Genomic DNA, 15,711 nt, shown 5'->3' with positions numbered 1-15,711 from the left:
AGATCTATGTATTCGCTGTGTGTAGATGATACTTTAAAGAGAAAAAAAGGTGACCACGGAAAATTACTGAAGAACATTTACCATTTAAAGAATGTGAAGTTTTTTCTAACATTGTTTTTTTAATGCTCATATTTAGAGAAGCTGCTCGAGAATGTCGCAGAAAGAAGAAAGAATATGTGAAATGCCTGGAAAACCGAGTTGCAGTCCTGGAAAATCAAAATAAAACTCTAATAGAAGAGTTAAAAACTTTGAAGGATCTTTATTCCAATAAAAGTGTTTGATTCCTAAGAAAGAAAATATTTTTGTGGACATGCATAAAAATTAAATGGATTTCTTAGTGGAGTTTTATAAATTAAAAGGTCAAAACTGAAGCTTTTTATTTAGGCTTTTCCAAATCAAGGATAAATATCTTACGCACGATATCTAGTGACAGAGGAGAAAGTGGAAAATGACCTCAAGGAAGCTACGGGCACAACTGGAAGCTTTGTAGAAATTAAACATATTCAAGGAGCAAGAAATGAACTTTCAGCAGTCTAAATTTTCTAAATAACCAATAGTTGCCAATCTAAAATGGCAGAGAAGATGAAATTTGATAAACTGAATTTTTTAAAAAAATCCATTTACCCTACAGGTTTGCATTTCTGTTTGTTTGCTGAAATTTACCTTTTTTTAGTTATATATGTGTGTGTGTGTGTGTGTGTGTGTGTGTAATTTCTGCCAATAAATTCTAAATTACAAAGGTAAGAGAAAACCTAGTACATTACTAAATATATAAAGTATGTGTTCTGATTATGTATACTTGTTCTAGTGTCAAGTCTTTTTAAGTGGGTTTTTTAAAGTTTGTTTAATGGACTGGAATGGATTTTTGAGACTAGGTTAATTATTTTTGAGGTCTTATCCTAAAAGGCATCTAAGGTACATGAATGGAGTATGGTGATTTTATAACATTTTTTATCAGAATGGAAAAAGAACTGTTTAAAAGTTTGATACTTTTAAATAGTTGGTTTTTTTGCTTACTCTGGTAATGATTTTCTACAAATACATAATAAATTGTTTTTTTGATTCTATATTCTGTATGCAGTTGAATATCCATTACTTATTCTGCTGTGCTTTAATAGAATGGAATGTTTACAGGCCCTTAAAATATTATTTTTTAAAAACCTTCTGAAGATACATACCAAAGTTTTTCCAAGAAGATTTTATAATCAATTTAATAATGTAAGGTTTATCAGATTCTATAATAGTATAGTTATTAAGGCAATTTTATGTTAGAGACTATTTTGTAATGAAGTGAATGGTACCTTTATAAGAAAAGTGACTGCCAATATATTTTTATAGCTGATCTTTATAAATTCTAATGTTGAGTTTTTAATGATTATTTTAAATGTTTATATAGTTTAGTAAAATTTGCATCTCAAAGTATCATTTTTATATTATGGGACGTTTTCAGATTGGCTAATATTTGCATTGTAAATTTTGTATGCAGTTTATCTAAAATTCAGAAATACTGTCAGTACACCAGTGTTTAACATCTATATTCCAATTTGTATACAGTTTAAAATTGTACTGCAAAACTATTGTGTGCTCTTACACAGTATGTATCATATTGTTGTCTGTGAAATTAAAGGACATTTGATAGTCTGCTGAATGTAAAATATAATGCTTGGTATATGAATGATAAGCTTGCTCCTGGCCATGCTGTTAATTATCCTAATGCTATGTAGAAATCTTCACTTAACTGATACATTTGTGTTTGACCCTCGTGATGAAATTTCTCATTAAAAGGGTCTTTTAAAATGGGACTCTGTTGACTTGGCAGCACTTTATGAAAAGAAAAAAAAGTTTGATTGCCAGGGGGATTACTTATATCACTTACTACCTTGTGTAAAGCCAGAATCTCAAACTGGTGGCCCATTAGGCCTAAGAATATGAGGAGGTTTGAGGTCACTGGGTTATGTCAAAAGACTGTTTCAACAGATAATATATTATTGGGTAGACACCATGCTTGTTTACAACAGAGGTAGCCTAGCTCTTAGTGCCTTAACAGCTGGACATCTGCAAATATTTGTAAACTCTGCTGCCTTCAGACTTCTGGTGTAGGGCCTTGCTAACTAGACCCAGTTACTTACTCTAGCTGTATGAAACAGGTCAGGGCAAACCATTAATGGTTCCATAAATGCATAACAAATTATTTTCCTGGGGGTTTTTCTAATTGGAATCCAATGTGGGGCTTATCAAATGTTTAAGTGATTATAGTCCAAACATGAAATTAGACTTCCAAAATGCAAAAGACTAATCAAATTATTTCCTTAGTTCAACTTGCTATTTTACTTATCAATTTACTCATTTATATATTATATTGATAGAAATAGATTATTGTCCACAAACACAGGGCATATAAGATATTCCTTTAATATTATTGAACAGAGCAGGAAGAATGGGCATATGTTAGCATTTTGGAATTCTTACTGTATTTATTCATTCAGCAATTATTATATTGCAACTACTAGGTTAAACCTGCATTCTTCTCCAGTTAAAATATGAGGTCACAGGCCGGGCGCGGTGGCTCACGCCTGTAATCCCACTTTGGGAGGCCGAGGCGGGTGAATCACGAGGTCAGGAGATCGAGACCATCCTGGCTAACACAGTGAAACCCCGTCTCTACTAAAAATACAAAAAATTAGCCGGGCACGGTGGCGCGTGCCTGTAGTCCCAGCTACTCGGGAGGCTGAGGCAGGAGAATGGCGTGAACCCGGGAGGCGGAGCTTGCCGTGAGCCGAGATAGCGCCGCTGCAGTCCGGCCTGGGCGAAAGAGCGAGACTCCGTCTCAAAAAAAAAAAAATGAGGTCACAGTAGTGATATAAAAATGTGTATTAGGCCAGGCGGGTGGCTCACACCTGTAGTCCCAGCACTTTGGGAGGCTGAGGCATTGGGATTGTGTGGCACCAGGAGTTTGGAACCAGCATGGGCAACATGGTGAAACCCTGCCTCTACAAAATGTGCAAAAATTAGCTGGGCAAGGTGGCAGGAACCTGTAGTCTCAGCTACTTGGGAGGCTGAGGTAGGAGGATAGCTTAAGCCCAGGAGGTCGAGGCTACTGTGAGCTGTGATTGCACAACTGCACACCAGCCTAGATGACAGAGCAAGACCATGTCTCAAAAAATGTGTATTATGGCTTGGAATTATATAATGAGTTGTCATGATGGCAGTTCAAATTCCCACAAAAGATGCTATAAAGTTGATAAAAAGTGAATTAGACTAAGGGCTTGACAGCTACTTTAAAGGAAAAATCACAGGTTATAGTAAAACAAAAATAATTTCATAGCTTTACGAAGTACATCAAAACCTAATCATAAGAATCATTACATTATTTACTCTGTTGTACAAAGTAGAGTTTGTTTGTCATTTGTTTGTTGTTTTTTTGAGACAGAGTCTCGCTCTATCACCCAGGCTGGAGTGCAGTGTCCCACTCTTGGCTCACTGCAACCTCCGCCTCCTGGGTTCAAGCAATTCTGCCTCAGCCTCCCAAGTAGCTGGGATTACAGGCGTGCATCACCACGCCAAGCTAATTTTTGTATTTTTAGTAGAGACGGGGCTTCATCATGTTGGCCAGGCTGATCTCGAACTCCTGACCTCAAGTGATCCACCCACCTCGGCCTCCCAAAGTGCTGTGATTACAGGTGTGAGCCACCTCGCCTGGCCTGTTTTTAATAAGTACTGTTTGTTTTACTATAAAAGTGAAGGAACGCATACCTCAAGGTAGTAGAATTCAGAAGGCTGTTCTGGAGAGTTTGGCAGGAATTTTTGAGGGACAGTCATTTGGAGGAGGTTTAGGCCATTTAACACCCCCTCCTCCCACTTTTTTTTTTTTCTTCTGGAGACACAGTCTTGCTCTGCTCTGTTGCCCAGACTGGAGTGCAGTGGCACAATCTTGGCTCACTGCAACCTCCATCTCCCAGGCTCAAGTGATTCTCCTGCCTCAGCCTCCCGAGTAGCTGGGGTTTATAGGCCTGTGCCACCACACCCGGCTAATTTTTGTAGTTTTTAATAGAGGTGAGGTTTCTCATGTTGGCCAGGCTAGTCTGGAACTCCTGGCCTCAAGTGATCCACCCACCTCGGCCTCCCAAAGTGCTGGGATTATAGGCATGAGCCACTGTGCCTGCCATCCCCTCCTCCCACTTTTGAGAGATTCTGATAACCATCTCCCTTTATTGGTGTAAATTTTTTTGTAGCAGACATAGGTAGGCATTAGAGACCGTATCTCTCTGCCATTGCGTGGTTGAGATCCTTTTCCTCTCTATATATAGAGGAAATATATAAATATAAATATGTGTGTGTATATATATATATATATATATTTTTTTTTTTTTTTTTGAGGTGGAGTCTCACTCTGTCGCCCAGGCTGAAGTGCAGTGGCACGATCTTGGCTCACTGTAATCTCTGCCTCCCGAGTTCAAGCGATTCTCCTGCCTCAGCCTCTCGAGTATCTGGGATTACAGACGTGCGCAACCATGCCTGTCTAATTTTTGTATTTTTATTAGAGACGGTTCTGCCATGTTGGCCAGGCTAGTCTCGACCTCCTGACCTCAGGTGATCTTGGCTGGGAATACAGGCGTGAGCCACTGTGCCTGGCCTTCCCTCAATATTGATAGGGTTACATGCAGCAGTTTGCTGCCTTCAGTAAGTGTATATAACAATTTTTAACTGGTAAATTATGTATCAATCTAAAATTGTTTTAAGTCCAAGGTTCCCTATGTACATAATATACATAGTCATGTAATTTCCTTAATATCTAAAATTTATTGAGTGCTTAGACGCCAGGAAATGTGTTCAGGTAATGCTAAAGTAGTGCCATTCATACATTCAGCAGATACTTATCGAAGGCCTTTTCTATTCCAAGCATTACTAGGAAAAAAGTGATGAACAAAGCCGTGTTACAGCTCGTGTTGAACTTAGGTCTTAATGTCATCCTTGAGACTGGTATTTGCCTAAGGTTATATAAGCATTATTAAGGGATCTAAGATTTAAACCCAATTTCTAACTGCCCACTCTAAAATAGTAATAGTAGTCCCTCCCCAATACCCCTAACACAACCCTTATTAAACTCTAGGAGGAGACTGTCTAATTTTGTGCTCTCCTATCTCCCCACAGTCTAGGAAACTATCCCCACAGTCTAGTTCACTGGAGGGCTTCATAATGCAGATGCTCCTTTACTGTTTTATTGTTTGTGGTTTTTGTTGTTGTTGTTGTTTTTGTTTATTTGAGACAGAGCTTTGCTCTTGTTGCCCAGGCTGGAGTGCAATGGCGTGATCTCAGCTCACTGCAACCTCCGCCTCCCGGGTTCAAATGATTCTCCTGCCTCAGCCTCCGGAGTATCTGGGATTACAGGCACGTGCCACCAGGCCTGGCTAATTTTTGTATTTTTAGTAGAGATGGGGTTTCACCTTGGTCAGGCTGTTCTCGAACTCGTGACCTCAGGTGACCCACCCGCCTTGGTCTCCCAAAGTGCTGGGATTACAGGTGTGCACGCCTGACCTCCTCTACTGTTAATGATGGAGTTATATCCTGATAAACCCATGGTAAGTTGAAAGTATTGTAAATTAAAAATTCATTTAATACACCTAACCTAGCAAACATCATAGCTTAGCCTGGCCTACCTTAAACGTGCTCAGAATGCTTAGATTACCCTATAGGTAAATCATCTGGCAACACAGTAGACTGCAGAGTAACAGTTGTTAACCCTCCTGATCACATGGCTGACTGGGAGCTGTGGCTCTCTGCCACTGCCCAGCATTGCCAGAGTATTATACTGAATATCACCAGCCCAGGAAAAGATCAAAATTTGAAGCATGTTTTCTAATGAATGAGTATCGTTTTCACACCATCATAAAGTCAAAAAATTATAAGTTGAACCACTGTAAGTTGGGAACTTTGTTAAATCAATGAAGGTCTGAGTTCAAACTCACTAAGGTACAGACAGGTTTGAAACTTTGCCCAAGGTTACACAGTAAATAAGAAAACCAGGGTTCATACCTAGGTCTGATAAACTCCAAAGTTGTTTTAACTATCAGAATATACCTTCTTTCTTACGTGTGGTGTAGAAGAGTCTGAAAAACTTTATTCCATTGCGTCATAACCTATTATGAAAGACTTTAAAGGTTTTATTTAAATGTGTCCACTAGATGGCAACCCTCCATTTTAAAAATCACAGAAGTTTTACACACTGATTTACACAGCTCTAACTCCAAAATTACTTTTTTTCTTTCCTTTTTTTTTTTTTTTTTTTTTTTTGAGACATGGTCTTGCCATGTTGCCCAGGTTGACCTTGAACTAGTGAGCTCAAGCAGTCCACCTACCTTGGCCTCCCAAAGTGCTGAGATTAGAGGCATGAGCCACCATGCCCAGCCCAGTCCCTGTTTTAATATTTACACAGATCCATAAATAATGCATGCTGGATTGCAGTATTTTTTTTAGAAGTTTATAAATGGTACCTTAATACTGTATCATTCCATAAATGAAAGATCAAGTAGACCAGAGGAAATTTAGTGAGGAATGTAGGCATGGTGATTTAATAATTAATTTTGGAACAAAATGATCAAAGTTTTGCCCAACTGACAGCTCTTAGAATTTAATGCCGCATCTGGGGAAAAGGCTTGCCAATTTTTTTTTTAATTCAGAAAAGCTGCAAATAACATAGGCTAAGTTTACAAAACATTTAAACAAAAACTGCCTTAGAGTTCTTAGCAATAAGTTTTTTAAAAGGAAAAGGCCACATCTTGCTAGCTGTAGTCAAAGATAATCAAAATAAATGGAATTTCTATGAATTAACTATGTACTAAGTATTGTGGTAGGTGAAGGATGCCAAATACATATGAACCATGGTTTTTCACAAGCTCAAACTCTGCTTCCGGAGATGACAAAAGAGAACAAAAGGGCCCTCAACTTTTCACTTTATCATTGTGCACAAACACCTAGAATTCTATACCCAGTAAAAACACTCATCAATCCAAAAGAAGACAAGAAAGGAGAGAAAAAGAAATAAACAGGTGGGACAAACAGCCCAAAATAAGATGGTAGAAATAAATCCATGTGTATCAATAATCATAATAAATGTAAACAAACTGGGCATTTTAGTTAAATGACAAAGATTGTCAGGTTGAATTAGGAAATAATATCTAACTATATGTTGCTTATAAGAGGTAAATCTAAAATACAAGGAAACAGCAGGGCTGAAGACTTGGTACTTTAAGTAAAAACATGGAAAAAGTTATACCAAATATTAGCCAAAAGCAAGCTGGCATAACTATATTGAACAAGATAGACTTTAAAGCAAAAATAATTACTTGGGACAAAATCAGCCACTAAAAAAAAATAAAAGACTCACGTCTGGCGTCATGGCTCACACCTGTAATCATAGCACTTTGGGAGGCCGAGGTGGGCAGATCACCTGAGGTCAGGAGTTCGAGACCAGCCTGACCAATATAATGAAACCCCATCTCTACTAAAACAATAAATAAATAAAAAATACAAAAATTAGGCAGGCATGGTGGCATATGCCTGTAATCCCAGCTACTCAGGAGGCTGAGACAGGAGAATTGCTTGAACCCAGGAGGCAGAGGTTGCAGTGAGCCAAGATCATGCCATTGCATTCCAGCCTGGACAACAAGAGTGAAACTGCCTCAAAAAAAAAAAAATTTTTTTTTAAATAAAAATAAAAGATTCAATTAACCTAGAAGATAAAACACATCTAAACTTCAGCGCACCTAATACAGGACCTGGATGTTAAGCAAAATAAAGAAATATGAGAAAATTTTTTAAAACTACAATCTTAGTAGATTTTTAACACAGCTCTCTTATAATTGATATAAAAGGCAGGAAAATATCAGCTAAGATGGGGAGTTGAACAATGAGTAAACTTGACCTAATAGATATACTGAATTTCATCAATTGTAAGGCACCACTGATTGTAAGGCACACTATTATTTTAAATACCACTAAGAAAGAAAAACCACTGCCAAGTAAACTATGCCACTGTCATTGTGGTAAGATGCGTGCTGATTCCAGAGATGTTTAAATGTGATCTGTGTGCACCTATAATCAGTGAAATTCAAGGCAGAATACACTACACAACTTCAGATAGTTCTTTTCAAACACGAGTGTTTATGAAAACATACCACATATTGGACAATAAAGTAAGTCTCAACAAATAATTTTCAAAGGATTGGTTTCACAGAGACCATATCCCGCCGACTTATATGTGTTTATCCTTTCAACAAAATCATACTATCTTGATTACTGGAGCTTCATAAAAAGTCTTGAAGTCCAGTCATGTAAGTTCTTTAAATTTTGTTGTTTTAAAAAAAATTATCTTGGCTATTCTAGTTCCTTTGTCTTTTTATATAAATTTTAGAATCAGCTTGTCTATATTCACAAAAAAAAAGCCTGCTGGGATTTTGATTAGAATTGCTTTAAACCTAAGTACAATTTGGGAAGAACTGGTATCTTAACAATATTGAGTGTTTCCCATGAACACAATCTCTCTCTCTCCATTTATTTAGTTTATTTGGTGAGGTCATGTGTTCCTGGATGGTGTTGATGCTTGTAGATGTTCTTTGCTATCTGGGCATTGAAGAGTTAGGTATTTATTGTAGTCTTCACAGTCTGGGCTTGTTTGTGCCCTTCCTTCTTGGTAAGGCTTTCTAGATATTTGAAGGGACTTGGACCCCAAGCACAATAACGCTGTGGTTTTTGTAGGCTTATAGAGGTACCGCCTTGGTAGTCTTCGATAAGATCCGGAAGAATTCTCTGGATTACCAGGCAGACTCTTGTTCTCCTCCCTTACTTTCTCCCAAACACACAGAGTCTGTCTCTCTGTGCTGAGGCATCTGGAACTGGGGGTGTGGTGATGCAAGCACCTCTGTGACCACCACCACTGGAACTGCACTGGGTCAGACCTGATGCCAGCACAGCATTGGGCTTTGCCCAAGGCCCTTCCCTTCAAGGTGGCAAGTTTCCCTAAGCCCAGGCATGTCCAGAGATGCTGTCTGGGAGCCAGGGATTGGAGTAAAAAACTTTCGCAATTTACCTGATGTCCTATTCTACTGTGGCTAAGCTGGTACTCAAACCACAATACAAAGTCCTTCCCACTCTTCCCTCCATTTTCCACAGGCAACGGAGCCTCTCCCTGTGGCCACCACCACCACTGGCCCATGGGTGGTTCTGCCAGGCCACTGCCGATGTTTGCTTAAAGCCCAAGGGCTTTTCTGTCAGCTTGTGGTCAATGCTGCCAGGTCTGGGACTCACCCTTCAGGGCAATGGGTCCCCCTCTGGCCCAGGACAGGTCCAGAAATGCTATCCAAGAGCCTAGCCCTGGATTCAGGGAACCCCAAGAGCTTGCTTGTTGCTCTAGCCTACTGTGGCCGAGCTGGTACCTTGGGTGCAAGAAAAAGCCCCCTTTGCTTTCCCCTCTACTTTTCCCAAACACAAGGAGTCTTTCACCATAGCCACCACAGCTGGGAATGTGCTGGGTCTCCCTTGAAGCCAGCATGTTTCTTTAGTCAGCAGGTGATAAATCCTGCCAAGATTGGATCCTTCTCTTCAAGGCAGCAGGTTCCCTTTTGGCCCAGGGTGTGTCTAGAAATGTTGTCTGGGAGCTCAGGCCTAAATGGAGGCCTCATGACTCTGCCCAGTGCCCTATCCTTCTGTGACTGAGCTGGTATCCAAGATGCAAGACAAAGGCCTCTTTACTCTCCGCTCTCCTCTCCTTAAGCAAAGGAAGAACTCACTCTCATTGCTATGAGATGTACTGCCTGGGGCTGGGGGAGGGATGGTGCTAGCCCTCCCTTAGCTGTGCCAGCTGGTGTCGCCTGAGGTCATGTGCCACCCTAGTTCACTGTCTCTAAGCCCAGCCTAGCACTAGGGGTTGCCTAGGAATTGCAGTCCTTGTGTCCTAGACTGCCTTTCAAGTATACCTGGGACTCCAGAGCATTACAGCCCGCGGTGGTGAGGCTTGCTGTGAAACTCAAATTCCAACTGCTGGGATGGGCAATTTTTCCTAGCCCCGGCTAGGGCTGGTCCAAATGCCCCCTCCATGCATGGGCACTGGTTCCACTCTCACAGGTCAGCACTGAGTTCAGTGTAAAGTCACTGTCACTCCCCAAAGCACACAGATGCTCTCTGTGCACTGCAAGGCCACTGCCAGGGGACTCTGGAGGGGTGTTAGACTCAAGATTGTCTCTCCTGCCCTCCTTAATGCCTCTTTTGGCAATGCGAAGTTAAAACCAGGTACTGTGACTGCTCACCCAATTTTTATTTCTTGTGACAGTGCTTTTCTGTGTGCAGTTAGTTGTTAAATTTGGTGCTCCAGTGGATGGGAGATGAACAGTTTAGGTTTCTATTCTGCCATCTTGCTCTGTGCCTCTCTCCATTTATTTAGATCTTTGAGACAGGGTCTCACTCTGTCACTCAGGCTGGAGTGCAGTGGTGCCATCACAGCTCACTGCAGCCTCAACCTCCCCAGCCTCAAGCGTTCCTCCTACCTCAGCCTCCCGAGTAGCTGAGACTACAGGCACGTGTCACCACACCCAGCTAATGTTTTCGTATTTTGTAGAGATAGGGTTTCAGCATGTTCCTCAGGCTGGTCTCGAACTTCTGGGCTCAAGTGATCTGCCTGCCTTGGCCTCCTGAAGTGCTGGGATTATAGGTATGAGCTACCTGCCTGGCCTTATTTTCTAATATTGAACCACCAGTCTTGTATTCTCAGAATAACCACTACTTGGTCATGATATGTTATCCTTTTATATAATGCTGGACTTAATCTGCAATATTTTATTGAAGATTTTTGCATCCCTCTTCATAAAGGATATTTTTCTACAGTCTTCTGTCCTTGTAATGTCTTTGATTTTTGGTATTAATGTAATGCTGGCTTCATTTAATGAGTTGCTATTAAATAATTATAATTCAAAGTATAATAGTATGATTTTTAAAAGATCTTATGTTTTCAAAATAAGTATTAAAATACTTAAATTATATTATTCTTAGATTTTCTTATCAAATTTACTTTTATTAATAAAAGTTATATTGCTTATATATGTATACAAATGGTTAGTGAAAAAAAAACATTATTGTCCCTTTCCCAGTGTACAGGAGCACACAAAACATACCTTGGTGATATTCTGCAACAATGACCCATGCTGGTGTAGAATTCTCACTTTTTAGTAGAACCTTTAAAAACTCAAGTGAGCTGTACGACACCTTCATTGCTTTAACTCCAGTGAACTGTGGAGTTATAAAGAAGCTAGGGTTCTTTGTGATTCTTCAATGCCAAAAATAAAGTTGGAAACTTGGATTCCTGTTTGACTCTACTGTATTAAGTGATCAGAATAAAATTATGGTAAGGCTAATCTTCAACCACTTCATGTTTTTTACTCCTGCTTTCTATAGTGAACATCTGTTGTTTCTATTTGCTCTAAACCCCTTTCCTTTGGGGATCAGGCCCACTACTCATCCAATGTGATTCTGACAGGAGCTATCAGTGACAGTGCATATGGCCCAGGCCTGGCCAAAATCACAGGCTCCCATCCCTTCTTCCACAGGGACTGGTCCAATGCAAGGCCAGAAGATCCTGGGAAGACCAGAGTCCTTTTATAGGATTTGATTTGGGGACCCTGGAAAAGGACGTCTCTCTCTCCCTTTTGAGTCATGGATGGTAAGGATGTGGACTTGTATCTGACGTTGACCCATTGTGTGGAGAGGGCCAGCGTGAAAATGAAACCAGGAGACAAAAACAGTCAGGAGGTGATGGTAAAGAGCCTGGGCAACAGCATCTGAGGCTTGGCATCAGCTACACCAATGGATGCTATTAAAGTGTTGATGTTGTTACTTCAGTGAATCAGAGCACAAATGAAGTATTTCTTCACTAAGGAATCAAACACAATATATTTTAGAACTAGACAGGATAGATTGAACTAAACTTTTTTTTTTTTTTTGAGATGGAGTCTCACTCTATCTGGAGCACAGTGGCACAGTCTCAGCTCACTGCAACCTCTGCCTCCCAGGTTCAAGCGATTCTCCTGCCTCAGCCTCCTGAGTGGCTGGGACTATAAGCATGGCCACCACACTTGGCTAATTTTTGTATTTTTAGTAGAGATGGGGTTTCACCATGTTGGCCAGGCTGGTCTCAAACTCCTGGACTCAAGTAATCCACCCACCCTGGCTTTCCAAAATGCTAGGATTACAGGCGTGAGCCACCTCTCCCAGACTGATTCTTAGAATTTACTTCCAAATAATTTTGGAAGTTGGGGAAAGTAGATGGAGATAAAATGTAGTAAGATTGGGCATGAAATGTTAATTGTCAAAGCTAGGTGATGGGTACATGTGGTTTATTATTCTATTTTTGTATATATTTGACATTTTCCATACAGAAAAGTTTAAAAACTAAATGGCATTGGAACAATTAGTTATTCATATAGGAAAATAAGAAAATTGGATTTCTACCTTACACCATACACAAAAATCAATTCCAGGTAGATGGAAGAAAGAAATATGAAAGACAAAAACTATAAAACCTTTATAAGATATTGTAAGGAATAGCTTTATGACCTCAACTTAGAGAAGGATTTCTTAAGTCACAAAAAGTATAAAACAAAGGAAAATACTGTTAGATTCAATTATGTTAAAATTAAGAATTTCCTCCTAGCCAGAGCAATCAGAAAAGAGACACAAATAAAGGGCATCCAAATTGGTAAACAAGAAGTCAAAGTGTTGCTGTTTGTTGATGGTATTATTGTATACCTAGAAAACCCTAAAGACTCATCCAAAAAGCTCCTAGATCTGATAAATGAGTTCAGCAAAGTTTCAGGATACAAAATCGATGTACACAAATCAGTAGCACTACTATACACCAACGGCCAAGTTGAGAATCAAATCAAGAACTCAACCCCTTTTACAACAGCTGCAAAAAAAATAAAATACTTAGTAATATACCTAATCAAGGAAATGAAAGATCTCTACAAGGAAAACTACAAAACACTGCTGAAAGAAATCACAGACAACACAAACAAATGGAAACACATCCCATGTTCATGGATGGGTAGAATCAATATTGTGAAAATGGTGATACTGCCAAAAGCAATCCACAAATTCACTGCAATTCCCATCAAAATTCCAACATTGTTCTTAACAGAACTAGAAAAAACAATCCTCAAATTCATATGGAACCAGAAAGACCCTGCATAGCCAAGGCAAGACTAAGCAAAAAGAACAAATCTGGAGGCATCACATTACCTGACTTCAAACTATGCTACAAGGCTATAGTTACCAAAACAGCATGATTCTGGTATAAAAATAGGCAAATAGACCAATGGAACAGAATAGAAAACCCAGAAATAGAGCCAGATATTTACAGCTAACTGACCTTGGACAAAGCAAACAAAAACATAAAGTGGGGAAAGGACACCCTATTCAACAAATAGTGCTGGGATAATTGACAAACCACATGTAGAAGAATTGAGCTTGATATGGTTAGGCTTTGTGTCCCCACTCAAATCTCATCTTGAATTGTAGTCTCCACAATCCCCATAATCCCCACATGTCATGGGAGAGACCAGGTGGAGGTAACTGAATCATGAGGGTGGTTGGCCCCATGCTGTTCTCGAGATAGTGAGTTTTCACAAGATCTGATGGTTTTATAAGGGTATCCCCCTTATAAAATGGTTTTATAAGATGTATCCCCCTTTGCTTGACACTTCTCCTTTCTGCTGTCTTCTAAAGAAGGTGCCTTGCTTCCCCTTTGCCTTCTGCCATGATTATAAGTTTCCTGAGGCCTCCCCAGCCATGCTGAACTGAGTCAATTAAATCTCTTTCCTTTATAAATTACCCAACCTCAGGCAGATCTTTATAGCAGTATGAAAACAGATGAATACACTAAATTGGTATTGAGATCGTGGGGCACTTCTATAAAGATACCCAAAAATGTGGAAGCAACTTTACAACTGGGTAACAGGCAGAGACTAAAAGAGTTTGGAGGGCTCAGACAAAGATAGAAGGATGTGGGAAAGTTTAGAACTTCCTAGGGACTTGTTGAATGGCTCTGACCAAAATGCTGATAATGATATGGATAAAGAAGTCTAGGCAAGGTGGTCTCTGATGGAGATGAGGAACTTGTTGTGAACTGGAATAAAGGTGACTCTTGCTATGCTTTAGCAAAGAGGCTAGTAGTATTTTGCCCCTGCCCTAGAGAACTGTGGAACTTTGAACTTGATTGAGATGATTTAGGGTATCTGGCAGAAGAAATTTCTAAGCAGCAAAGTGTTCAAGATGTCACTTGGGTGCTCTTAAAAGCACTCAGTTTTATGCATTCACAAAGAGACGTTTTGAAACTGGAACTTATGTTTAAAAGGAAAGCAGAGCATACAAGTTTGGAAAATTTGCAGCCTGACAATGCGATAGAAAAGAAAAATCCATTTTCTGAGAAGAAATTCGAGCCAGCTGCAGAAATTTGCATAAGTAACAAGGAGCCAAATGTTAATAGTCAAAACAATGGGGAAAATGTCTCCAGGGCATGTCAGATGTCTTTACAGCAGCCCCTCCCATCACAGGTCCAGAGGCCTAGGAGGAAAAAATGGTTTTGTGGGCCAGGCCCAGGGACTTGCTACTTTGTGCTGTCTTGGGACTTGGTGCCCTGTTTCCCAACTGTGACTAAAAGGGGCCAATGTACAGCTCAGATTGTGGCTTCAGAGGGTGCAAGCCTCAAGCCTTGGTGGCTTCCATGTGGTTTTGGGCCTGTAAGTGCAAAGAAGTTAATAATTGAGGTTTGGGAACCTCTGCCTGGATTTCAGAAGATGTGTGGAAATGCCTAGATGCCCAGGCAGAAGTTTGCTGCAGGGGTGAAGCCCTCATGGAGAAATTATGCTAGAGCAGTGCAGAAGGGAAATGTGGGGTTAGAGCCCCCAGACAGACTCCCCACAGGTGCACTGCCTAGTGGAGCTGTGAGAAGAGGGCCACCATCCTCTAGACCCCAGAATGGTAGATCCACTGACAGCTTGCACCATGCACCTGGAAAAGCTGCAGACACTCAATGCCAGCCTGTGAAAGCAGCTGAGGGGCAGGGTGGGGGAGGTGACTGTACCCTGCAAAGCCACAGGGGCAGACTTGCCCAAGGATGTGGGAACCCAACTCTTGCATCAGCCTGACCTGGATTGAGACATGGAGTCAAAGGACATCATTTTGGAGCTGACTTGACTCCATGATTTGACTGCCCTACTGGATTTCAGACTGGCTTGTAGCCTGCAGCCCCTTTGTTTTGGCCAATTTCTCCTATTTGCAATGGGTGCATTTACCCAATGCCCATACCCCCACTGTATCTAGGAAGTAACTAACTTGCTTTTGATTTTACAGACTCATACAGACAAGGGACTTGCCTTGTCTCAGATAAGACTTTGGACTTGGACTTTTGGGTTAATGCTGAAATAAGACTTTGGGAGACCGTTAGGAAGGCATGATTGGTTTTGAAATGTGAAAGGGACATGAGATTTGGGAGGGGCCAGTGGTGGAATGACAGATACAGTTAGGCTTTGTGTCCCACCCAAATCTCATCTTGAATTATAATCCCCATAATCCGCATGTGTCAAGGGAGAGACCAGGTGGAGGTAACTGGATCAAAGGGGTGGTTCCCCCATGCTGTTCTCATGATAGTGAGTGACTTTTCATGAG

General features: G+C 40.5%; 1 protein-coding gene across 12 annotated transcripts in view; it reads left to right on the top strand.

Annotated features, from left to right (window-relative positions):
• ATF1 (activating transcription factor 1) overlaps positions 1-1,802 on the top strand; it is a 58,511-nt gene extending 56,709 nt beyond the window's left edge. For all 12 annotated transcript variants that reach the window (XM_016923408.4, XM_001152537.7, XM_016923411.4 and 9 more), the window contains exon 7: positions 137-1,802. In XM_016923408.4, the coding sequence (XP_016778897.1) occupies positions 137-281 (145 nt within the window). In that variant the 3' untranslated portion in view covers positions 282-1,802. The remainder of the gene's footprint in view (positions 1-136) is intronic.
• Positions 1,803-15,711: the final 13,909 nt, after the last annotated feature.

Source organism: Pan troglodytes, chromosome 10 (genome assembly GCF_028858775.2).
Source record: "Pan troglodytes isolate AG18354 chromosome 10, NHGRI_mPanTro3-v2.0_pri, whole genome shotgun sequence".
In the NCBI taxonomy this organism is placed as follows: domain Eukaryota; kingdom Metazoa; phylum Chordata; class Mammalia; order Primates; family Hominidae; genus Pan; species Pan troglodytes.
Note: the sequence above shows the minus strand (reverse complement) of the source record. Positions and strands in the feature narration are given on the sequence as shown.